Raw genomic sequence first — 25248 nt, 5'->3', positions numbered from 1 at the left:
CCAGGGCATTTGGAAGCACAGCCAAGGCTGGTATTTTTCTCACTGAAAAGATTTTGGAATCCAGACCCACTTGTCAAGTCAATATAAGTGGCAAAAACATTCAAGGTTCAATAGATGCTGGAGCCAAGGTTTCTATCATCAGCTCTAAACACTGGCCTAAAGCATGGCCACTGGGCCTGCTCCAATATCTATTGCAGGTCTAGGACAGGCACAAGATTAAAACAAAGTGCTATGGTGCTGTCTTGTTCAGGGCCTGATAAACATCCAGCCACCATCCAACCTTATATGGCTGCTATACCTGTCAATCTATGGGGTCGTGATCTCTTGGAACAATGGCATGCTGAGATACATATTCCTCCAAATCAAGAGATCAAGGCCAGTTGCCAAATTGTGTTCAGTCAAGGTTATATACAAGGATTGAGACTGGGCAAAAATCAACAAGGAAGACTATCCTTTGACTACTCAAGATTTCGAACCACCCCACTGCTCGTATTAATCTTCCCCCACCCACACCCATACCTTAATTGGAAAACTGATCGACCTGTGTGGATAGAGCCGTGGCCTCTAAAACAAGAAAAATTGGAGGCTTTACATGAATTAGTTAATGAACAACTGAGCAAGGGACGTATTATTGAGTCCTTTAGCACTTGGACTTCTCCGGTGTTCATTATACAAAAGAAATCTGACAAATGGAGAAGACTTACTGATCTGAGAGCTGTTAATGCTATTATTGTTCCAATGGGTGCTTCACAGCCTGGCCTACCTAATCCTAATATGATTTCAAGAAATTGGCATTTGTTTGTTATTGACCTTAAAGATTGTTTTTTCATTATTCCTTTACACCCTGGTGATCAACCTGGATTCACCTTTTCAGTTCCTTCCATTAATTTAAAGGAGCCACATAAAAGATTTCAATGGACTGTATTACCTCAAGGTATGCTTAATAGTCCCAGTATTTGTCAAAATTTTGTACCTAGCACAGCAATGATTCCCTCATGCATGTATTATTCATTATATGGATGATATATTATGTGCCTTACCTAATATTGATAGCCTATAGGAATTGTTTTTAAAGCTAAAAGGAATGCTCAGAATGTGCTGGCCTGTATTCGGCTCCTGATAAACTAGAATACACTGAACCTTCTCAGTGCTTAGGAAACACAGTTACCCGTACTACAATCAAACCACAAAAGGTGCAAATACGCAGAGACTCAATGAAAACTCCAAATGACTTACAAAAACTATTAGGAGATATTAACTGGATTCAACCTAAGTTAGGGATTCCAATGTATCCTTTATCCCATGTATTCTCTCTGTTAAGAGGAAATCCAGAGCTTAATAGCTCCTGACAGCTAACTCCTGAGGCTGAGAAAAATCTAGCAATTATAGAACAAGCAGTACAAAACCACCAGAGAGACAGAATAGACCCTTTAGAGCCTCTCCAGTTGTTTGTCTTCCCTACCCCTCATTCCCCTACTGGGTTGATAATGCAAACTGAAGGGATATTCTTAGCTAATTCACAAAGAAAATCTATTACCCCTTATTTACACATACAGCCACTATAATTCTAAAAGGAAGAGAACGTGTTCAGCAACTTACTGGACATGATCCCTGCCTTATTTGCACTACACTAACCTCCAAAGAATTAAACATTCTCTTCAAAAGCCACTAACTTGGCAACTACCTTTAGCTGACTATATTGGACAAATCGACAACCACTATACTGATTTACCTATCTGGCAGTTTTTAAAACAAACAAGATGGATTTTGCCTAAAATTACTAGTGTCAAGCCCATTCCCACTGCTCTTTTCATTTTTACAGATGGCACTACCCGAGGAAAAGCAGGATATACAGGCGCATTTATGCTAGTTATTGCAACACCTGGATATTCCACACAACAAGCAGAAATTCTGGCTATTACACGTGCATTACAAAATAACCCCCAAGCAATTAATATCTTATCTGATTCTCAATATTCTGCACATGTCACTAAACATAGAGAAACAGCAACTATTACGGATACTATCCCATCCACATTATACACGCTTTTTACAAATTTACAATGGGTGATAAGGCACCGACAATTTCCATTCTACATTACTCAAATTCGGGCTCATATTACTTTACCAGGGCCCTTAACAGAAGGAAATGCTCAAGCTGATGCCATTTTATTTCCAGTCTTTACAGAGGCATCAGCCTTTCATGATCTGACACACTGTAATTCAAAATGTTTAAAAACCAAGTCTCATATCACTTGGTCTCAACCAAAACAGACTGTGCAGACTTGTCGTACATGCCAGACGGTTGCAATAACCACATCTCCAACAGAAGCCTTGGGCGTTTCGCCAGGTGATTCAGAAACACCCGTTTGGATTCCCTCGTGTCATCTGAAACCATATCATATCCCACGGGAGAGACACTTCTCATGAGATGTAGAGGCCCCAGTAATGAGTTTCGAAGGCTTGAGTCTGAGACAGACAAAGACGACGATTCCCCTCTCGTTGACGCATTGGAACAAGATCCCCACTTGGGGACAAATTAAAAGGTTAACACAGAAATCAGAGGAGATCTTAGAAAATGAAGGGAAAGCTGTCACTCCTAACAATCTGGCTGTTTCCATGTTTGCTCATATCACCACCGCAGTGAGTATATCCCCTAGCAACAGCTGAATCTAAAAATTATACTTATTGGGCATACATACCTAGCCTCCCACTACTAAAACCCATTGTTTGGGGGGATTCTATGATCTCCGTTTACGTTAATAATTCTTTCTGAATACCAGGGCCTGAAGGTACATGCCCTCCTCTTTTTAAACAAGAAAAAAGGACTCCCTACAATGTTACTTATGGGTATGAATCCAGGCCAATTTGTATAGGACCGGCTACAGGATGTCTTTAATTATCTATGCAAGCCCGGCTGTCCACTAATTCTTTAAATCATAACTATCTTAAGGTTCAGCTACATCTTCTCTCTGGTCTGAGTTTTGCTTATGACAACTCAGAACCCAATAATGACACCAAATCGGACAGACCTTTAGGCGAGCATCGTGACCTGTGGACTGAAAAACAAGGTCGTACTCAGTGGGATAACTGCCACAGGGCTGAGGGAGTAATTGTGATGAATGGTTCCTACGGAATTGTATGGGACTGGTCCCCTACAGGGTATGCAGTCTCTAACTGCTCTCATCAAAATCAGTCCTGCAATCCTCACAAAAGGCTGCATTGGCAGGTGCATAAAGTCTTTAACCATACCAATGCTACCACTCATTCAGATCATCCAACTATATGACATGGTATTGGCATGTCACTCCCCTTCCCACAATTAGATCAAGGAAGAGGGCAAGAAGGGAGTTGGGAATTGGCTTTAGGTCTTGAAAAATTCCAAATTTGGGATGGACATTATTCCAATAAAACTAATTATTCATTGACATTTAACACCAGTACAAACTGGACATTCTATATTCATGCTTGTGTGAGAGATCCTTATGTGTTCTCGAAAGGAACAATTTTTATCAATGAAAGTGTATAAGCACTTTCTTGCCAGGATTGCAAATTATATAGCTGCTTAAATTCTTTGTAATTCTCATCACTCATTTGTTATACTAAGAAGGAGACTGGGAATATGGCTTCCAGTAAATCAAACCAGACCCTGGGAAGGCTCCCCTGAAACACATGCTCTTTTAAAGGTTATAAAGAAAGTACTACAATGTTCCAAAAGGTTTATCGGACTACTTGTAGCAGCTATTATGGGAATTATTGCTATAGCCACCACCGAGGTAGTAGCCAGGGTGGCAATGCATCAAACTACACAAACAGCTACACTGGTACAGCGCGGCACCAAAACGCAAGTTCTGCCTGGAGAAGTCAAACCCACACGGACCAAGAAATTAACGAATGATTGATTGATTTAGGAAATGCAGTTCTCCTACAAGGGGATGAAGTACAAAGTTTCAAATTACAAATTCGTCTTAAGTGTTATGGGAATATCTCTTCATTTGGTGTCACACCTCATAAGTAGCATCAAAGTGCATATACTTGGGATCAATTATCTAAACATTTGAGAGGACACGTTTGTGATAATCTATCCTTGGATATTTCCCAATCACAGGCTACTATTTCTAAAATACAGAATGCTCACTTACAACTACTCCCAGAAGAATTTATTTGAAGAAATTGAGGAAAGCTTACATAAACGTAACCCTATGATGTGGATTAAAACTTTAGGAGGAGGATTGCTTGGTACCATAATATCAGGATGTCTATTTTTTACTGTCTTGTGTCTAGTCCTCAGATGCACGAGAGAAACCATCTGAGAACTGATGAAGAAAGAAGTTGCTCAGTTGATGTATCTACTCCTACAAAAACAAGAAGGGGGAGCTGTAGTGGGAATTGCTAACAATGTACTTTCACAGCTTTGAGAAATTCAACAGAAACAGAATCTGGGAAAACAGCATATATTAAGAAACTGAGGGATTATCAGTTAATGATTATTGTTCATGTTTTTCTTAAAATAGTCGCCTTGTTACAAACTCCAAGGCCAGACCCAGAAGGGAGTATGACTAGGATCATGAGAGCATGAACCTTGGAACACTGGCTTGGAGTCAGGCCTGAACGCTGCCTAAACACTTGCTGATTGCTCCCGAGACTAGCCCAGAAAGGAACATCCAGGGGTAAAAACAAGGAGATCTAGACTATGTCAGTATAGTGTCTTGAGAAAAATAAGATCAAAGAAAGTTTGCAATTAGGAACAAAAGCTGGACTCAGAGTGGACTCTGCACCTCAGTCCAATAGAGGCTGCAGGGCCCCTGACTCACTGCACCAGATTTCATGTTCTATCTTCATTCTCGTCTCTTGCTCCTGGACCATTAGGGCAACAGGTCAATGTAACCACTTCTTTATATATGTATAATTAATTTTATTTATTTTTAATTGAAGGATAGTTGCTCCACAGTATTGTGTTGGTTTCTGCCAAACATCAACACGAATCAGCTATAGGTATAGCTGTGTCCCCTCCCTCCCACCTCCCTCCCACCTAGCTCCCATCCCACTTCTCTGGGTTGTTACAGAGCCCCGGTGTGAGTTCCCGGAGTCACACCGCAAATTCCCCTGGGCTGTCTATTTTACACATGGTAGTGTGGATGTCTCCATGCTACTCTCTCCACACATCCCAAGGAGACTGTGGCTGCTGTCTGGCTTACTCTCTGTCTCTCTAGGATCCCTCATCGGGTAAGCCAGCTGCCATGTAGAGACAAGCCCTGTGGAGAGGCCACTGGCTGGGAAACGAGGTCCCCGGACAATAGCCAATGTGACAACGGGCTTAGAAGTGGATCCTCTGCCCTCAGCTGAATCGAAGGACAGACTCTTGGCCAGCACCACGCAGCTAATGTGCTCCCCAACTTCTGTCCTCTAGAAACTGTGAGGCGTTAATTTTTCAAAAGACGTTAAACTTTGGGATAGTTTTTTATGAAGCAATAGAAAACTAATACAATTATGCTGTTTAATTTCCAAACATTTGGGGGTTTCCCATTCCCAGATACCGTATTACTATGGTTATGCTTTTTCATCATTGTCTGTTCAGCCCTTTTTCTCTTCATTACCTCTCCCCTCTCCTCCTGGGGCTCCAATGACGGGGTTGTGACACCTCTGGATACTGCCCTCCCTGGATATAGGGCTCTGAGGCTGTCCCTTTCTCCACCTCTTTTCTCTCTGGCCTGGATGATCTCTAGGATGATCCCCTCTGTGTCCAACAAGAGTGAGTCTCTTTGCCCGACTTGGTCCCCTTTCTCCACCACCCCCCACCCCCATGCTTTCTCAACCCCTGGGCCCTGGATGTCTGGCCTTTGTGCTTTCAGATTCCATGTCACCACCATTCTTTCCTTTTCTTCAACCTACGTGCTTTCTTCCTTGTTCTCTGCCTTGGCTGACAAGCTCTCTCTTTCACCTGAATGACCATAATGCAGAATTTAATAAAAGTTTATTTTTCCCTTGGTCTGTATTGAGAAAGCAACTTTTTTTTTCTTTAAAAGCAGTAGGTAATTCAGTTTCATTGTTTACTGTGACCACACAGAATAAACCTTAAGTAAGTTTGTGTTTCTGGCATAATTGCTGATGTAATTGTAGCTGACCCATTAGAAGATTTAGCAATTCTTCTAAGTAAGCAAAGCCAAGTGGAAGAGCATGCTTCATTGATCTCAAACTGAATTTAGCCTGTATTCTGACAGTGGAAACATATTTAACCCCTTCATCCTAGGCATTTAACACACACACACAATTAACCTGGTTTCACGCGTTGTAAGGAAAAAGGACAAAACTCCAGTGGTTTTGATTAGATCTAGAAACATCTGTCATCACGAAAGAAGATGCTAATCACCTGAGGTTTGTTTTATATCTCCAATGCAAGCACTAATGTAAACACATTAAATATTCAATTCACTCTTTTCCAACCAGCTAGTTGGATCATCTTCATCAGCGCCTCTGTACCACTTGGTTGCTACCAGATGCCTGCGGATTTCAAGGAGTGTGTTGATTGCCCCGGGTCTCATTGCCACAATTCCTCCAGGAGGCCTAGATGTGAATCTGAGCGATGATTTCATCATTTTCTTGCTAAGCTTCTCCTGATATGAAATCCATAAGCATTCCCAAAGCCCCCAATTAAAATGTCACTAAAATTTTTAAAAAGGTCTACAACTTTCCAAAAAATAAATCTGCTAGGAACTTCAACCCTGAATATGCATTGGAGGGACTGATGGCAAAGCTGAAGCACCAATACTCTGGCCACCTGATGTGATGATCTGACTCACTGGAAAAGACCTTGATGCCAGGAAAGATTGAAAGCAAAAGGAGATGAGAGCAGCAGAAGATGAGGTGGGTTAGACAGCATTACCAACCCAATGGACGTGAACTTGAGCAAACTCTGGGAGATAGTGGAGGACAGGGAAGTCTGGCATGCTGCAGTCCAGGGGGTCATAAAGAGTCAGACATGGCTTAGCAACTGAACAACAACAAAGGAACTTCTGATGCTGTAGTTCTTAATTCTGTCAGACGAGATCCCTTGAGAATCTGATAAAAACCACAAACTCTGGCCCCAGAAAACGGCAAATATGTGTTTGGGATACAATTCCAGGGAGTTTAGAAACCCTTCGAAGCCCTCCCTGGGGCCCAACTGGGAAGCCCTTGCGCTAACAGCCTCTGAACGTGGCACTGACGGATGGTGACTGACCCCACGAGCACATTTTCTTACCATTGCTCTAGCTTCCTCGCGAATGGATGGGATGGAAAGGATGCTGTACAGAGCTCCGTTCACATAGGGCTGTATCTTTAAGGGGAGAAAACAAACAGTCATGTGCGAGTTCTCAAACACCATACAATTCAACTATCACACACCACCCTGGAGAGCAGCCTGGCTGGTGAGCAGGGTGACCACTGCCATCTTCACAGCCCCTTGAGCTCCAAATGACAGACACCTCCGCTGGCACATCGCAGGGCAAAGGTTACAACTGAGAGTTCAAAGCAGAGCATGCACCATTCCCTCCCACAGCTTACTCCCGCTACATTTCACTGTTTAACTGATGTCTTCCTGACCACTCAGGCTAGAACCCCTGGAGGCATCCTTGATTCCTCTCTTCTTCCTCTCTAATACTGAGTCTCCAAGTTATCCTTGATGGGAACCCTTCCTATAAACATGCGCTGCCACAGTCCTTGTTCAGATGTCATTGTCCATGACCTGGGCTACATTGAATCTCCAAAAGGATCTCTCCGCCTTTACATTCACCCTTTTATCCAACCATCATATCATTGCTGAGAGTCTACAACTTGGGCCGTATTAATCCCTCTTCCAATCTCGGAAACCTTCCATAGAAACTCCCTGCGTGCGTGCTCAGTTGCTTCAAGTCATGTCTGACTCTTTGTAACCCCATGGATTGTAAGCCCACCAGGTTCCTCTGTCCATGGGATTCTCCAGGCGAGGATACTGGAGTGGGCTGCCATGCCCTCCTCCAGGGGATCTTCCCGACCCAGGGACTGACCCGCATCTCCTGCATTGAGGCAGATTCTTTACTGCTGAGGCACTGGGGAAGCCCCCTAGGAATGCCCTGGGAAGTTCTAACTCCTGATTAGAGAACACAGGGCCCTTCGAGGTTTGGCCTCCGTAAAGTCTTCCTCGGCTTCTTCCTTCCTGCCACTTGAAATGCACACTGCACAGGTTCCACACTACTTAAGAGACTCCCTGATACACACAGCACCTGGGACATGCCCTGGGCTGGTCCTAACAGCTCACCTTGCTGGGGATGCTATTCCCACATATGTCTCCCTGGAAAGTTATGGCTCATCCTTTAAAACTCAGTTCACACATATCTCAGAGGAATCCTTTCCTGAGCGCCCAGACAGAGTACTCTACCCTCCTTCCTGTACAGCCCTCCACTTCTGTGCTGGACTCAGTGTATTTTAAGATTTATACTTATGTCTCCCCTATGAGCTCTTCAAGGATAGGACCCATGTCTTAATCACACAGGTAACCCCACCATTAAGCCAGACAGGATTTGATAAATGAGCCCTCCCTTTGGAGTGGACTGTATGCTCTGCTCTCTCCATACCATGGGTGGGGAGGAGGACTCATTTCCCACCACCCTTTTCTAGCACTGGATTTATTATCACTTTTCATTTCTGCTAATATAACAGGTAAGAGAGGGCATTGTATAGTTATCTTTATTTTCATTTCCCTGATGACTAGCAGAAACTGAACATCTTTTCATGTTTATAGTAAATCATCAAGATTTACTATTCTGTAAACTGTCCTTTTACATACTTTATCTTTTTTTCCCTATTTTTCTCTGTTTGACTCTTACTTATCAATGTATAAGAGCTCTTTACATGTAAAGGATATAAAGCTTTTGTCATATGTGATGCAAATCTCTTTCCATATGATTATATGATTGAAGTTCATATATTTAACTATGGGTATTTTTTTCTTTATGGCTTCTTGATTTTGTTTTTCAAGACCATGACTATCTCATAAGGACACGTGTGTGAGAATTTTATGTAGGAAAGACATTTCTAGGCTCCAATATATTATATATATATTATTATTATTATTATTAACCCTGAATATTCATTGGAAGGACTGATGCTGAAGCTGAATGCCAGTATTTTGGCCACTTGAGGCAAAGAGCTGACTCATTGGAAAAGACTCTAATACTGGGAAAGACTGAAGGCAGGAGGAGAAGGGGACGACAGAGGATGAGATTGCTGGATAGCATCACTGACTCAATGGATACGAGTTTGAGTAAACTCTGGGAAATGGTGAAGGACAGGGAAGCCTGGCTTGCAGGTCACAAAGAGTTGGACATGACTGAGCAACTGAATAACAACTATATATATATATATATATATATATGGATTTTCCTGCTCATTTTCAAAGCAGATGCTTTGGCAAGAGTTAATGACAAGACCTGACTCCTTTGGTCTATTCAGTTTTCAGAGCTGACATGGTTCTGACACTTGGAACCAAACTTTTCTGTTAGGTGACAGGATATAATTCCCACTGGCTTCAACTGTCTGAGTTGAATAAAATGGAACAGAGAGTTCACTCTGGTCTAGAAGTAGCTAAGAGCTCGCTGATTTTAAAATATAAAGGCACGGCAGGCGCTGTAAGGGCTTTCCTAATAGGACTTTCGGTTGTTAAAGAATCCGCCTGCAGTGCAGGAGACCCTGGTTTAATTCTTGGGTCAGGAAGATCCGCTGGAGAAGGGAAAGGCTACTCACTCTAGTATTCTTGGGCTTCCCTATGGCTCAGCTGGTAAAGAATCCACCTGCAATGCAGGAGACCTGGGTTCAATTTCTGGGTTGGGAAGATCCCCTGGAGAAGGGAAAGGTTACCTACTCCAGTATTCTGGCCTTGAGAATTTCGTGGACTGCATAGTCCGTGGGGTTGCAAAGAGTCTAACAGGACTGAGCGATTTTCACTTTCAGGCACTGTAAACATGAATAAGCCTCCACTCGCTAAAGCAGTCCAGGTCACTCAGCTGCAGGGGTGCTGGGGGAACATGAGATGTGAAAGGAACGGCCAGGATAGAGCTGTCTGAAATGGGAACAGATGTGGGGAGACCGAGGGCTTCTCTCTGATCCAGTGGGACCCGGTCCCCCTGCGGAGACAGCCCTGTGCCCGAGCTAAGGAGGGCAGAGCTCTGCGGAGATTAGGCTTCAGGTGCAAAGCGGTGCCATGGTTTCTGCAAAGGCATTTGTAGCAAGCAGGTGAGAGAAGAACCGCACTGTGTGTTAGCTCATCCAGACCTCTGTTCCATTTAAAAAGGGCTTGAGCCCTATAGGCTAGAAAACCTCCCCAGGGCTGGGGAGGACACAGGCGAGGGTAGAAGCGAGGCCGGCCACTCCGCAGGACAACCTGACAGGACCCTGACGTACAGGGTGAGCAGGCATTGACCAGTGTCTACACCTCAGGGACGCCCTGGCCTGGGTCTTGAAGGGGTAAGGGTGGAGATGTCCACGGAGGACGCAAAGGGCGGGGAGGCACACCCCTGGGGGCTGGACGAGTGAAACAGAAGGGCTGCCAACAGGGGGCTGTTGTGTGGTGGCGAGAGTGAAGGCTCTAGATGGACAGAGAGCAACGGAGAAAGGACCTAAAGACGCGGGGAAGAGAGTAAGAAAAGACTGAGATGGAGAGGGCACTGCTATTTATACAAATTAATCATGCCCACAATATTAAATACACTACCAGGTTATGTACACGTCCAGGGCCATATATTAAACTCAGTAGAGGAACGCCATAGTGGAGGGGAGGGGTGAAGGGGTGGGGAGAGGGGGAGGAGGAAAAAAATAACGCCCAGGAGAGAGCCGCACAGACCAGCGATGGCGGCTGTGCTCACACACCGGAAGCCGGAAGCCGCCTCCTGCTCCGGGTTCCAAAATTTGACAGAAAGCTCTGGCACAGGTTATACAGATATTTGAAGGAAGGTGATGAGGTAAGTACCCAGGGCCAGCCCTCCCATGAGCCCGGGGCCAGCGGCGCTGACTGGGTACCTCGTGGTTTTCATGGCCGAGCAGATCCGAAAGGACTTTCAGCACCAGGCCCGCCACCTTGGCACACATATTCTTCCCTTTAGGAGAAAAACAGCAAAACAGAACAGGTCACGTCTAAACTCAGAGGCACAAGTCAGGCAGATTTAAAAACATATCTCGGCTTCTCTGCTTATGAGCTGGGTGATCTTGGGTGGGGCCCTGTTTCTCCCTCTGGGGTCCCTTGGAAATCATTAGGGTCCACCTCAAAAGGCGACGTAGAGGTTAAGTAGCTCAGTACAGGGCAACATGGCCCCAGTGGTTCTCATCATTCGGCAGAGCACAGAGCCGCTCACTACAGGAACCACAAGGAATCGCAGAGCGATGCCCTCCTCCCAAGCGCACACACCATCACAGAAGAACCAACGGCTGTCTCAGTGGTTCTAAACATCATAGTAATCACTGAAGATACACTGATGATAATCAAGAAAAGCTGATTATAACCTGATAAATGCTTTCAAGCTAGGAAATTTGCATATGCTGTTTTTCAAAAGAGAACTCTGAAAGAAGTCCTTTAGTCAGTCAACACCACACAGGTGGTTCAGATTCCACAGCATCTGAGGGGGAAGGTGCTTCTCACAAGTACCCCTGAGCTATTTATCTAGGTAGCCTTCTCCTAACACTGGGACTGCTCAGGGAAGCTCTTCTAAGGAGGCTTCTTCCATTTCAGGAAACAGATCATTTAAGTGGGGTGGAATCTGTTGGGAGAGTGAAAATCACTCCCTTTATTGATCAAGACATAAATGACCAGAGATGTCACATGGGAATTCCCATCTCTAGGAGATGGAATGGAAAAGGCGACTGTGATTAAGAGCAGGGAGTCTGGTTGAACGTCACTGCTCTGCTGTAACGTCAGATTAATGCCACAACTTAATCCCATAGAATCTTAGGAATGTACTTCTCTGTCTTCAGATAAAACAGGTCATAATTCTTCATTTCCTACCTTTGAATAATGTAACAAAGAGGGAGAAAAATATAATGTAATTCAATTTTCTCTTAATATATATACTGCATATAATTGAATAACATAAACTCTTCTTTCCAAGGCCAGGGTGGCATGTTGGCTTTAGGGATTCAATAGCTTTACACCTAGTTGGATATGCTTCACACTCTGTTTTGAGTTTTTCTAAGAGGGAAAAATGAAAGCCAACCCAGAGCTTGGGGAGGGGAGTAGGGCTGTGAGACCTGCGCTCCTGAGGCAGAGGTTCATGAGCAGGGCCACCGAGTACTCGAGCGTGTAGTCAGACAGGCAGTCGGGCTCCTTCAGGATGTCAATCAGCCAGAAGATGAGGCCATCTTGAATCATCGCTGTCTGCAGTGGGCGCCTAGGATGAGATAGCCGACAGGTGATTAAAGCCGGTAAGAAACCTTCCATGTAAGAGAACACAGTAGTGTGAGTGCATATCAGAAAAGGAACTTTATAGAGGTTACGGACTCAAAGGACTGCTTTACTTTTAGACCTATACAACTGAAACTACAGCAATAAATTCTTTTTCTTCTTCTTTTGGCCACATCGCGTGGTTTGTGGGATCTTAGTTCCCTCACCAGGGGTTGAATACATGCCCTCTCGGCAGTGAAAGCACAGAGTTCTAACCACAGGATCTCCAAGGAATTCCTAACAATAAACTCTTTACCTTTCAGGGGTATCATTAAAAGGTTAAAGAAAAATAAGGCAGTAAGGAGACTTCCTACTTTGAAAGTTTCTATTTCAATATATAGAATTAGCAGAGTATCACCTCAAATACTTCATAAATATTTATTGATAGCTTTTGGTCTACTTAACCCAGGAAACAGAGTCACAGAAATAGTTCGCTGACAAACATATTTTTACTTAAAATCTAGTCTGTATAATCCAGTGTAGGCACTCTGAGCTATATAAAAATACAGAGATACAAAAAAGAACATAAAACCAGCTTAATACCATTTTGATTCAGATCTCTATAGAATAAGGGTAGTTTAATAACCTGGATAATACAATTTATATGGAATTATTTTCCACCCAAAGTCCCGGTGTAAAATCTTACAATACCAAGGCACCATCACATTGTTATGGTGGATATCATCATGTCAGCCTTAAGAACTGATGGGACTAAGCACTACAATAACTATAGTTATTAAATTTCTGCAAATTTTTCAAATACTGTCAACATTAAGCTAAATTATCTCTATAAACAAACAGAATTATGTTCCTGTGATCTAATGAAGTAATAACTCTGCAGATCATTTGTAATTCTTAATTCATACAGGTAGAAAAAGAAACTTTCATTAGCAGGGACCTGGAAAAGAGAACTTTGCCAGGTCTATATATCTACAGCCATAACTACAGCTTTCCCCCTACAAAACATATATACACTCAGAGTATGTCATTTTTCAGGTGTTAGGTTATTAGTGTGTGTGCTAAGTCACCTCAGTCATGTCTGACTCTCTGCAACACTGTGAACTGTAGCCCACCAGGCTCCTCTGTCCATGGGATTCTCCAGGCAAGAATATTGGAGTAGGTGGCAATTTTCTCCTCCAGGGGATCTTCCTGACCTAGGGATCGAACCAGTGTCTCTTATGTCTCCTGCATTATTGGCAGGCAGATTCTTTATCACTAGCGCCACCTGGGAAGCCCAGGTTATTAGTCAGAGTCAGTCAAATATTGACCACATCTGATGGGAAGGCAATGTGTTCACAAGAGGACTTACAGAAAAAGTTAGGTACTCAAGGTAATAAAATTCTTAATAGTCAAATAAAAAGTCATGTGTCATCAGGGAATATAGATGCTGGACAAATTAGCATATGACCCAGCAATTCCACTCCTAGATACCTACCCAGGAGAAAAGAAAACAAAGACTTGTATGCAAATATTCACAGCAGCACTACACATAATAGGCAAAAAGTAGAAGCAAGTAAGGTATCATCAACTGATGAATGCAAAGGCAAAATGTGGTCTATTCATGTGATGGCCTATCACTCGGCAACACAAAGGAATAAAGTGCTGATACATGCTATCTCTGTGTGAACCTCAAAAGCAGTATGCCAAGTGAAAGGAGCCAGTCATAAAAGAACACACCAGTCGAGGTAAATCTACAGAAAACAGTGCTGGCTGCCCAGGTGAGGAATAGAAGTGAAAAGTGACTGCAAAGAGGCATGAAGTTCCTTTTGGTGATGATGGAAATGTTCTAAAATTAGACTGTAGTAGTGGTTGTACAACTCTGTAAATATACCAAAAATCATTGAACTGTACACTTAAAATGGTTAAATTTTGTGGTATGTAAAGTACACCTTTGGCTTCCCAGGTGGCTCTGTGGTAAAGAATCTGCCTGCCAATGCAGGAGACTCGGATTCAATCCCTGGGTCAGGAAGATTCCCAGGAGGAGGGCATGGCAACCCACTCCAGTATTCTTGCCTGGAGAATCCCATGGAAAGGAGCCTGGTGGGCTACAGCCCATGGGGTCGCAAAGAGGCAGACATGACCGAGCAACAACAAAGTATACCTTAACAATGCTGTCAGCTAAAAAACAAAACAAAAACGCTCTGGGAGGACATCAGTTCTGCTTCAAGAAGAGGTGTCTGATTTTTAAATTTCTAATGTGGAACAGTTGCATGTCATGAGGGGGTCCAGGCTGAGACCATAGGGTGGCAGGCTGAGATGAATGGACAAGGAACCAGGAAGCTCCACTCTGACTTCCAAAGGGCGACTGACCCCGCTGACTGTGCCTGTGCATTTATATGCCTGTCTCCCACAATGAACTCTGAGCATTTGGCAGGCTGAGGCTCTATCGGGTTTTATTCCTGTGTTTATTTCCGAACCTTGCACATGGCTTAAGACACAATCTAGCATCTAGCATCTTGTCAGCATGAGATAACATTCATTGGGAGGATACAATGGTGCTTTAACATGTAGGAGCAGGATGTGAGAGTTGGACCATAAAGGGCTGAGTGCTGAAGAACTGATGCTTTCGAACTGTGGAGAATACTCTTGAGAGTCCCTTGGACAGCAAAGAGAGTCAACCAGTCAATCCTAAAGGAAATCAACCCTGAATATTCATTGGAAGGACTGATGCTGAAGCTCCAATACTTTAGCCCCTTGATTTGAAGAGCTGACACATTGGAAAAGACCCTGATGTTGGGAAAGATTGAGGGCAGGAGAAGAAGGGGGCAACAGAGGATAAGATGGTTTGATGTCATCACCAACTCAATGGACATAAGTTTGAGCAGACTCCAGGAGATGGTGAAGGACAGGGAAGCGTGGTGTGCTGCAGTCCATGGGGTTGCAGAGTCAGACATGACTGAGCGACTGAGCAACAACAACAAAGGATGGTTTAGGGGATTCAAGATAAGCTTTCTAGTTGGAAAGTCACCCAATCTCTTCTAAATATTCACTGAAAAATATCACCCATCCCTTAGATTGTCACTGGGAACAAATAAGCACAAAACAGTGGCTAAGAACCCCCCAAGGTGATCTCATGGGAGCCACCGTGACCTATTGCATGGTCAGCACCTGAGGCTGAACTTCTGCAGGGCCCCAAGAACATTCTCCCGGGTGATGACATCCTTGTCTTCCTCCTTCAGCCTTTCCTCCAGCATCCGCAGCACCTTTGTGCTCTGGGCGAGGTAGCGGCGACCTGGTAATATGACAAGAGATGAACAAGTAAGAGATTCATCTTGTGTTAAGTTTCTGCTCTGAAGCCACTTTCTATGAAAACTGTGCATATAACACATGTAGAGTTTGGGATTCCTTGGTGGCTCAGTGGTAAACAATCTGCCTGCCAATGCAGGAGATGCGGGTTTGATCCCTGTGTCGGAAAGATCCTCTGGAGAAGGAAATGGCAACCCACTCCAGTATTCTTGCCTGGGAAATCCCAGGGACAGGGGAGCCTGGCGGGCTACAGTTAGTGGGGTTGCAAAGAGTCAGACACAACTTAGTGACTACACACAACAAGAATGCAGGTGGTTTTATGTTCTAGAAAACTTAGTAAAGCATATTTAATCTCCAAGTTGGTTTCATTCAACCAACTAATGAATAGAAAACCACTTTTTCTGTCATCTGAACATGATTCATCACTGTGTTCTTGTGGGGAGCACTGTCTTTTATTTACCCACGATCTTGAGCCCAAAAGTCAAATCACAAGGGGATGATGGATCTGTGTTTTATGAGCCCTTTAGTCTTAACATTAGAGGCAGCCAAGTAGTACTTTCTGGACATACCAGAAAGTATGGTATGGAGAAGTTAGGAACCACACTTGGGACCCTATTATAAGCCTTGAATTGTCATTAGCCTATGGTAAACTTGTATCTTGATATAGATTACATTAATTTCAGACATAAATTTCAACAATATTATATCAATGGTCTCTGGCACATACTCTGGCTAATCATAAAATGTTTGCTAAATGGATGGAAGAACAAACAAATGAGAAAATTTTTGGAGTATCATATAGTCACAATCTAAAACTCCCTTTATTCATGTTAAAAAGAGCTCAAACAAATGAGAATTTATTGAAGATAATGGCATTTTGTAAAATCATTTTGAATTCTGTTATGGTGGCATTTTAGTTTTGGAATTTTCAAATCTTGATTTAAGAGGCTTAGTCTTTTACAAGAAATGGTACAGTGCTTATTGGAGTCACTTTAATTATTCCAACAACCTTATTTTGCCTTAAGTAGAAAATGGCAGAGAATGCATTACCCGCTATCTTGAGAGCAATCTAAAAAGTACTACGTTATGATACCAGAAAGCTTACAAAACAAAACTGGAGGCTGACAAAATAAACTCCGAAACCATGAAAATTTGCTCTGACAACAGCTAACTTTCACAAAAGACTTTAGAGGCATTAAACAGTAATACATTAAGGAAACACGTCATTGCTAAGAAACTTGGGGGGGAATGTTTCTTTTCCCAGGGAAAAACATAGCCACAAGACCTAGCTCTTCTATTTGAAGATATCAATGAAAAAGGAAAATGTTGCTGCTGTATCAGTAAACAAGGGATGCTGGAGCCATCAAGTCACTACAGCCACCCTGGATGGTGAGCCCTGAGGGGGCTCAGGATGGAGAAAAGCGGGACACTGGCCCCAGACAGCTGAGGTGCACAGCAAAGGAATGACTTCAGTGAGCCCAGACTCCTGCATCTTCCCGTACATGTTTGTCTCTAAGTTGTGTCCAACTCTGCAGCCCCCAGGATTGTAGTCCTCCGGGCTTCTCTGTCCTGGGATTTCCCAGGCAAGAGTACTAAAGTGGGTTGTCATTTTCTTCTTCATCAGGGGATCTTACTGACCCAGGGATCAAACCCACGTGTCCTGCATTGGCAGGCGAATTCTTTACTGCTGAGCCACCAGGAAAGAATTCCTGAAGAGATCTGGCTTTAACAGTCATCTTTTGAAGTTTCAGCTACCAGGTCTTTGTTGCCAAAAGGCCTATATGTCCCGGCTCCTCCCTCATCTCTTCGGAGCAGTCTCTCAGAGCTATCTGACATGCCGTGTTCTGGCTTGTCCATTTTGTCAGCCAAATAAAACATAATCCTCAACTTTTTTTTTTTCCAGTTGACAAGAAAAGCTGACATCTTACCTTCTGCTAGGGATGCGAAAGCATTGATGAGCCTGGCCGTGTACTGCCGTACCACCTCACTCTTGGATTGCAGCAGCTGAAGCACACTCCTCTGTGTGGGGTGGGGGGCGGACATCAAAACGTCAAACGAGGAAAAACAATGGAGGTAAACACAAGTGAGAGAGAAGCCTGTGTCTGCTCTGAGGGTCTGCTGTAGTCTCCCTCTGCGTGAATTTATTAGGTGATTCAGTTTTGATTTCCAACTGATCTTTTCTATGACTTGGCAAAAGGAAGTTGTTCAAGTCTTTTGGACTCTGTGGGAGAGGGTGAGGGTGGGATGATTTGGGAGCATGGTACTGTAACATGTATATTATCATATGTGAAATGAATCGCCAGTCCAGGTTTTTTGCATGATACAGGATGCTCGGGGCTGGTGCACTGGGATGACCCAGAGGGATGGGATGGGGAGGGAGGTGGGAGAGGGGTTCAGGATGGGGAACACATGTACACCCGTGGTGGAGTCATGTCAATGTATGGCAAAACCAATACAATATTGTAAAGTAATTAGCCTCCAATTAAAATAAATAAATTTATATTAAATTAAAAAAAAAGTTGTTCAGGCCCAGAGTAGAAGAGTTAAGTATTCAAAGCATTTACAATGATGACTGACTCCAAGGAGGCAATGCTGTTTGCTATTATTGTTGCTGATGTTTTTCCAGGTAGAATGAATGACCCAGCACACGTCTAATTTTGCTCCTCCAAAACCACCATAAAACCATCAGTAAATGGAGTTTTTAAGGAGACAGATATTTTCCAGGACAGAGAAGATAGCACCAGAAACCATGACAACACAATTTTGGGATCAGGAATGCAGGATGATAACACACTCAGCAGACCCAAGAATGCCAAACAGGAAATGAGGAAGGAATTACCCGGTTTACATCACTTAATTCTCAGAAGTCACCAGAACTGGAGGAAAATCAAGAAGGAATGAAAGCTATAGGATCAGTAGCTCAGTCCCACATGCTGCTCCTGCTCTGTGTCCTCCTGTGCACCCCACACCACACACCTGGGACGCTCTCTTTTGAGGGCCACACAGAAGGTCTCTGGATGGAGAACACCAGATGCAGGTGAGCAGAGCTTCCACGTCAAAGCAGCAGAATAAATGCTCAACAGCCACCCCCTCCTCCTCTCCTAGCTGGCTCCCAGAATACTGGCAACCAAACCCTTACTTACCTGCCTATGAACAGAGAAAACAAGAGAAGAAATCAACAAAATAACTCGAGAAAAGTTCCCAGAATTACAGCTGTCAGATTGAAAGGGCTCAAAAAGTGCTCCCCCAAAATGAATTAAATACATATCATGAAAGACATCAATGGGAAATTCATTAACACTGGTGAAAAGGAAAAGACTCAACATGCTTCTAGAAAGAAAAACAAAAACAGTTCACACACAAAAGGTCAGGAATTAGAAAGGCTTTGGACTTTTCAAGAGCAACATTGAAACCTAAAAGGCAGTGAAGCAATATCTTCAAAATTCTGAAGGATGATTATTTACAACCCAGAGCTCTACACAAAGAATAAAGGTATTTTCAGACGTACACAGCCTCGAAAAATATACTCCCCCAATCTATCCTTTCTCTAGAAGCTATTAACTAAAGACTGTGCTCCACCAAAAAGACAATTATAGAATGTTGGAAACAGAGATCCAGTTCAGGAAAGGGGTGAAAGGAATCAATATATGTTTGGTGGAGAGAGATTTCCAGAAGGCAGCTTTGGCCCAGAGGTGGAGGGCCACCAGTGCAGGCTGAATGACTGACTCAGGAGAGTGGCATACTGAAGGCTGTCACCCCCAAGATGCCTGCTGCCATTGTGCCATCTTTGTTTAGGTAAAAATTTTATTGAAATATAACACCCATCAGAACATTGCCCAGATCATGAGTATACAGCTTGACAGGTTTTCACAGAGTGGACATGTGGCTAATGGACAGTCACATCAAGAAACAGAACAACAACAACAAAGGAACGGATTATCCAAATCCCAGACGCCCTCCGAGGGTCCTCATCTCAACCAAGGGCAACATCTCTCCTGGCTTCTTATATCGTGGGTTAGTTCTGTTTTAAATTTTTTATTAAATAAAGCCATGCTTTGCCGGGAGCCGGTGAGAGACATTCCACTCGTGACAAGCAGGTCCAGCCCCGGCTATGCTTTATTCTTTTATATCTGACTTTTCTCATTCAATATCATGTTTGTGAGACTCATCCATGTTGTATGCTGTATGCTCCCTCCCATGGCTCAATGCATGAAAGGGAAAGAAAGTGCTATTTGCTCAGTCATGTCCGACTCTTCGTGACCCCATGGACTGTAGCCCGCCAGGCTCCTCTGTCCATTCCCTTCTCCAAGGAATCTTCCCCACCCAGGGATCAAACCCAGGCCTCCTGCATTGCAGGCAGATTCTTTACCATCTGAGCCACCAGGGAAGCCCAATGGCCCAATGGCTCAATATATCCCATCTTAAAAATATATTGCAGATGACTTATCCATTCTACTCCTGATGGACATTTGGTTATAGCCAATGTTCTGGTTCTTATAAATACTGTTGCTATGAACATTCTTATACCTCTTACAGTTGAACATATGGCATACTTCTGTTGGGATTATACTTAGGCATGTTTCTGCTAGGGCACAGACTATGCAGTTGTGGTAAATACAGCCAGGGTTCCACAGGAGCTCACCATGTAACACATCTGCAAGCAGAGTGCGACATACCTGGACTGGTGAGCCCAGACTCATGTGCACTTGGACAGCCCTGCCCACATGCTGGTGAAGTTTCAGCTCCCCTTCCACACCCTGCTGCGTGGACCAGCTGTGGAAAGTCTGTTCACCCGACAGAAGTGTGATCAACTCCTGAGAACTATGAGCAGACCAGGAGAGCTTAAAACCCAAATTAGAGCGCCTCACCATTCCCCTTGGCCATACATACTGCTGCCAGATAACCAGTGCCTGGGCTACATTTCAGCCCTGCCAGATGCCCTCTGCTTCCCCAGACTCTCTCCCGACTCTAACTACCAATGTCCCCAGAGGAACCAATAAGAGCCCAGGGGAGCTATGTCTAATTATAATCCAGCAATTTTGTTCATGTCACCTTCCCCTAGGTGCCTTCATCTAACCTGGAAATAGTACCCATTCCTTGCAGAGTAAGGTTTGTACTTGATACTCAGCAAACCCCAAATCAAACACTATTATTCTGGGGACATATGCAAATGAGGGTACTATAAAGAAAAATAAGGAACTGATTAAGACAAGAGTGAGGATGTGCACACCCATGTTCAAAGCAGCATTATTCACAATAGCCAAAAGGGAGAGGCAACTCAAGTGTCTGTTGATACATAAACGGATAAACAAGCTGCGAGACAAATACTTATATCCCAATTTATTTTGGTGTCGTGGTGACATGGCATCCATGTTTCCCAAGGAGTTTCCCCATTCTGCAGATTCTCTGACATCTTAAGATAACTCCAGCTCATTTCTTATTGAAAAGTAAATAAATAAATAAGCCATACCAATAAAAAAAAAGACTTGAGGAAGATATGATATCTTCAGTGGCTATAAAGATTACAGCCTTTTGACAAATATCATGTATCATAAAATCTAAGACGCTTTTTATTAGAGGACGTATTTTTTTATGCACAACCAAGAAAGAAAACTGCACTGCCAATTAAACTGTAACAGGCCATCGGCTATTCTTATAGATGCTAGCGTGAGGCAGGGGGAACTGCATCTTAGATTCAATGAAATATCATAATTCAGAAACAATCAGTATTGAATTCTGATTCAATTCAACTGGATTTGAGTGTATAAGTCAGGAGAGTATAATTCAGCTGCTTCAGTGCCTAATTCAGCTAGATTCAATGTCATTGCTGCTGCTGCTGCTGCTAAGCGCTTCAGTCATGTCCGACTCTGCGAGACCCCATAGACGGCAGCCCAACCAGGTCCCCCCGTCCCTGGGATTCTCCAGGCAAGAACACTGAAGTGGGTTGCCATTTCCTTCTCCAGTGCAGGAAAGGGAAAAGTGAAAGTGAAGTTGCTCAGTCGTGTCCGACTTTTAGCAACCCCATGGACTTCAGCCTACCAGGCTCCTCTGTCCATGGGATTTTCCAGGCAAGAGTAATGGAGTGGGGTGCCATTGCCTTCTCCGAATGTCATTGCAAATACCAACAAAAAAAAAAGGTTAAAGAAAATAACTCTAGAATTTGAGAGACTATTTTTCATACTTAACACAACTCTTTCATGGGAGCAATAAGATTATGTACAAAGAAGAAATGCAAAACCCTTCAGGGTTGCCACGTGTGTACACAACACATCATGTGTGACAAGCATCCTTGAGGGGCTGTTTCATCAGGTTTCAAAGAGGTACAGATACTCCACTCCCTTAACAGTAGGGAGATGAAGGTTTTAGAGCATCCTAGATAAAGATGCAAGTGAAATAATGAGACACGGTATCCTCTCATGTAGGCCACAGCCAAGCTCTCGATGCTCCTCCGGTGTGGGAACAGGTGCTGAGAATGTGGAAGGGGCTGGGGGTGGGGAGGAGAACCACCACTGTGGACCCCTCTGCATTGGGCGCTGAGTCACGTCCATCCCCCACGTGACCTCGCACAACCATCCCACAACCTCCCAAGGCAGGTGACTCAGTGGTGGGAAAGCTCCCTGAGGCGAGAAACTTGCTTAAGGGCGTTAGCCAGCTGTTGGTGGGGCAGAGATCTGAGACCAGTTCATGTCCTTTTAAACTCCATACTTCCCCCAATGCACCATTAGACCCATCTGGTCCAAAGCTCTATACAAATAGTGTGGAAGACATGTGTAAAAGTCAGGCCCAGATGAAAACAACTGGAATCTGCTTCTTTACCTTGCCCATTCTAAGTCCTGCTGAGTTTTCAGACTCATGGTAAGCAGTGGCATGAGGGCAAGAGCAGAGACTTTGAGAAAAAAAAAGAAAAGAAAGAAAAATGGCAGAAAAGAGATGCAGAGTTGAATCAGGCAGTACTAGCTTATTTATTAGGACTCTGCATTATAAGTGAAAAGTGGGCCAAAGTCCAGGGTGGACAGCAGATCTCAGAAGCTAACAGAAGCCCCAGGCTGACATATGATCACTCTGCTGAAGACATGCATAGAAACGAAGGGCCTCCTCCTTCTAAGACTCTCCCCAGAAGGGCAGGCCCCGGCTGGGCGCTGGCCCGTCTCCCACCGACCTGGCTGTGGCTGTGACAGTCCAACAGGTCGTTGCTGATGTAGGCCTGCAGGACGGTCTCCCTCTGCTCTCCAGGATGTGATGTGGTCAAGCGCTAGGATGAAGAAAAACAAGAGTAGCGAGGTCCAAGTGTGAATGTGGGGAAAAGGCATTTTCTCATCACAGCCGGCACCAGTAACCGTGCCTTTCACCAAACCAAATAAGTAACACCCAGCTGGGCAGCTGGTCAACCAGCTGACATGTCAGTGAATGAAAAATTACAGCGAACCTCCTAATGGGTGATGTAGGAGTCACCTAACACACATACGCTCCTGAGCAGTGAAAGTGGAAAATGATGGGACTGCAAGGGACCAGATAAGGGAGAGCTCCCCAATGCACGGAGGGTTTTGTTTTTTGTTTTTTCCCCTGAAAGTGGCTCGAGTTGGTCCTTGAAGGATCAGCAGACTCTCAGGCTTCAGGGGACGTGTGAGTGTGGTGTGGGGCTGGGATGCGTGGTCCGGCTGAGGGAGGTGCCCGACGGGGAGGGCTGTGAGTGAGTGCCGGGCCCACAAAGCACACTCATTCTATGGGGGCCTGCACAGCACCGCTGAGGATACTGTGTGTGCATGCATGTCTGTGTGGGGCACCCCTGGCACTGCCTTCCCTTCTCTTTCCCAGTGCCCCTCTCCTTGGTGGCTTCCTTGATAGCTCAGTTGGTAAAGAATCCTCCTGCAGTGCAGGAGACCCCAGTTCAATTCCTGGGTGGGAAAGATCTGCTGGAGAAGGAATTAGGCTCCCCACTCCAGTATTCTTGGGCTTCCCTTGTGGCTCACCCAGTAAAGAATCCACCTGCAATGCAGGAGACCTGGGTTCGATCCCTGGGTTGGGAAGATCCCCTGGAGAAGGGATAGGCTACCCACTCCAGTATTCTGGCCTGAACAATTCCATGGACTGTATAGTCCACGGGGTCGCAAAGAGCTGGACATGACTGAGGGACTTTCACTTTCTCTCCTTGGCCGCAGCGGGTCCAGTCTCTCTGACACCTACCTCTGGGGACCTGCACCGTTCAGTTCTGGGTAGTCTGCCACTCTGTCTTCTCACCCACGTGCTGTTCATGGTCACACCTAGGGGCCACCGCTCGTCTGTTGAGTTTGGAGGCCTCTGCCGGGCTAGTGTGGTGGGGCTGAGGTAGGGTGCTGGAGGGGTCTCAGACAGAATCTTATAAGGATCAGTGTGTTTTTCCTGCTTGTTCTATGACAATGTCATTCAGTAAGCAAAGGAACACCAGGTCTCACCATGAGGCTCACTAGCGTAGACCAACAGCGAGAACACAGTGGATAATCCAAGAGCCCCGGGGAGGCTGGTAACCAGAGCAGTGGCAAACCTCCAGGCAGGTTACTCTCGTCGCCCCACCCACTCCAGTCAACTGGACAGAGCAGACATGCTGACTGGTCGCTGGACTCTTCCTGCTAGTCTGGATGCATACACAGAGTGCTCCCCCAAAACACATTCCCGGAAGTGCTACCAGCCATCAGAGTGCACGTGAGGAGAGCTATTTTTATCCAGAGATGGGGAAATGACACAAAGGCATTTTGATGTCAAGATAGCCTAAAATGTGGGGATCCCTGAAGATGTCTGACACTACTGTGGGTCAATCAGAGTAGACTGTTCAGTTAAGGAGTGAACTGGTGTTGGCTTGCACCAGTTGTTCTCAAAGTGTAGTCTGGGGAACCCTGGGGGTCCCCAGAGTCCCTTCAGAGGGATCTACAAGGTCACAATTATTTCTATAATAATACTAAGATATGTTTTGTCTTTTTAATGATCAGTTTCTCAGAGGCTAGATGAAGTGTGATACTGTGACAATGTAGAAGCAGAGATGAGAATTCAGCTGTCCTCCATCAAGCCAGACATTAAAGAAATGTATAAAAATGCAAAACAATGTCAGACTTCTAAATTTTTTAGTTTGGAAAATAGTTATTTTTCATAAAAATGGTATTTATGTTATGTCCTCGGTTTATTAGTGTTTATTTATTTTTATTCTTTGGTCATGCCACGCGCACGGCATATGAGCTCTAATTTCCTCAACCAGGAATCAAGCCTGCTCCCTCTGCAATGGAAGTGTGGTATCTTAACCACTGGACCGCCAGGGACGTCCTATTATTGTTCATTTTAAATGAATTAATAAATATACATTTTCTCAGTTTTAACTGCTAATACTATAAATTTTGGCAGAGAAAAATTCACACAAAACCTCTTTGAGTTCCTCAGTAATTTTTTACCATGTCAAGAGGTTTGACACCAAAGGCTTGGGAGTCAGTAATTTTTGACCCTGTCAAGACGTTTGAGACCAACAGACTTGGGAATCACTGCCTTAACTGTGATCAATCTGAAGACTGGGGAGAAAAGCAACCCTTTATTTA

The 25248-nt window shown here is 44.3% G+C and overlaps 1 protein-coding gene across 6 annotated transcripts in view; it reads right to left on the bottom strand.

The window, feature by feature from the left end:
• Positions 1-25248, bottom strand: part of ARMC9 (armadillo repeat containing 9) — a 179202-nt gene that overhangs the window by 99638 nt on the left and 54316 nt on the right. For all 6 annotated transcript variants that reach the window (XM_061388069.1, XM_061388098.1, XM_061388119.1 and 3 more), the window contains exons 12-17: positions 22851-22943; positions 17620-17710; positions 15554-15677; positions 12253-12392; positions 11032-11108; positions 7241-7315 (exon numbers count right to left, since the gene is read on the bottom strand). In XM_061388069.1, the coding sequence (XP_061244053.1) occupies positions 7241-7315; positions 11032-11108; positions 12253-12392; positions 15554-15677; positions 17620-17710; positions 22851-22943 (600 nt within the window). The remainder of the gene's footprint in view (positions 1-7240; positions 7316-11031; positions 11109-12252; positions 12393-15553; positions 15678-17619; positions 17711-22850; positions 22944-25248) is intronic.

Source organism: Bos javanicus, chromosome 2, assembly GCF_032452875.1.
Source record: "Bos javanicus breed banteng chromosome 2, ARS-OSU_banteng_1.0, whole genome shotgun sequence".
Taxonomy (NCBI): domain Eukaryota; kingdom Metazoa; phylum Chordata; class Mammalia; order Artiodactyla; family Bovidae; genus Bos; species Bos javanicus.
The sequence above is the reverse complement of the archived record's forward strand: the minus strand, read 5'-3'. Positions and strand labels throughout refer to the sequence as shown.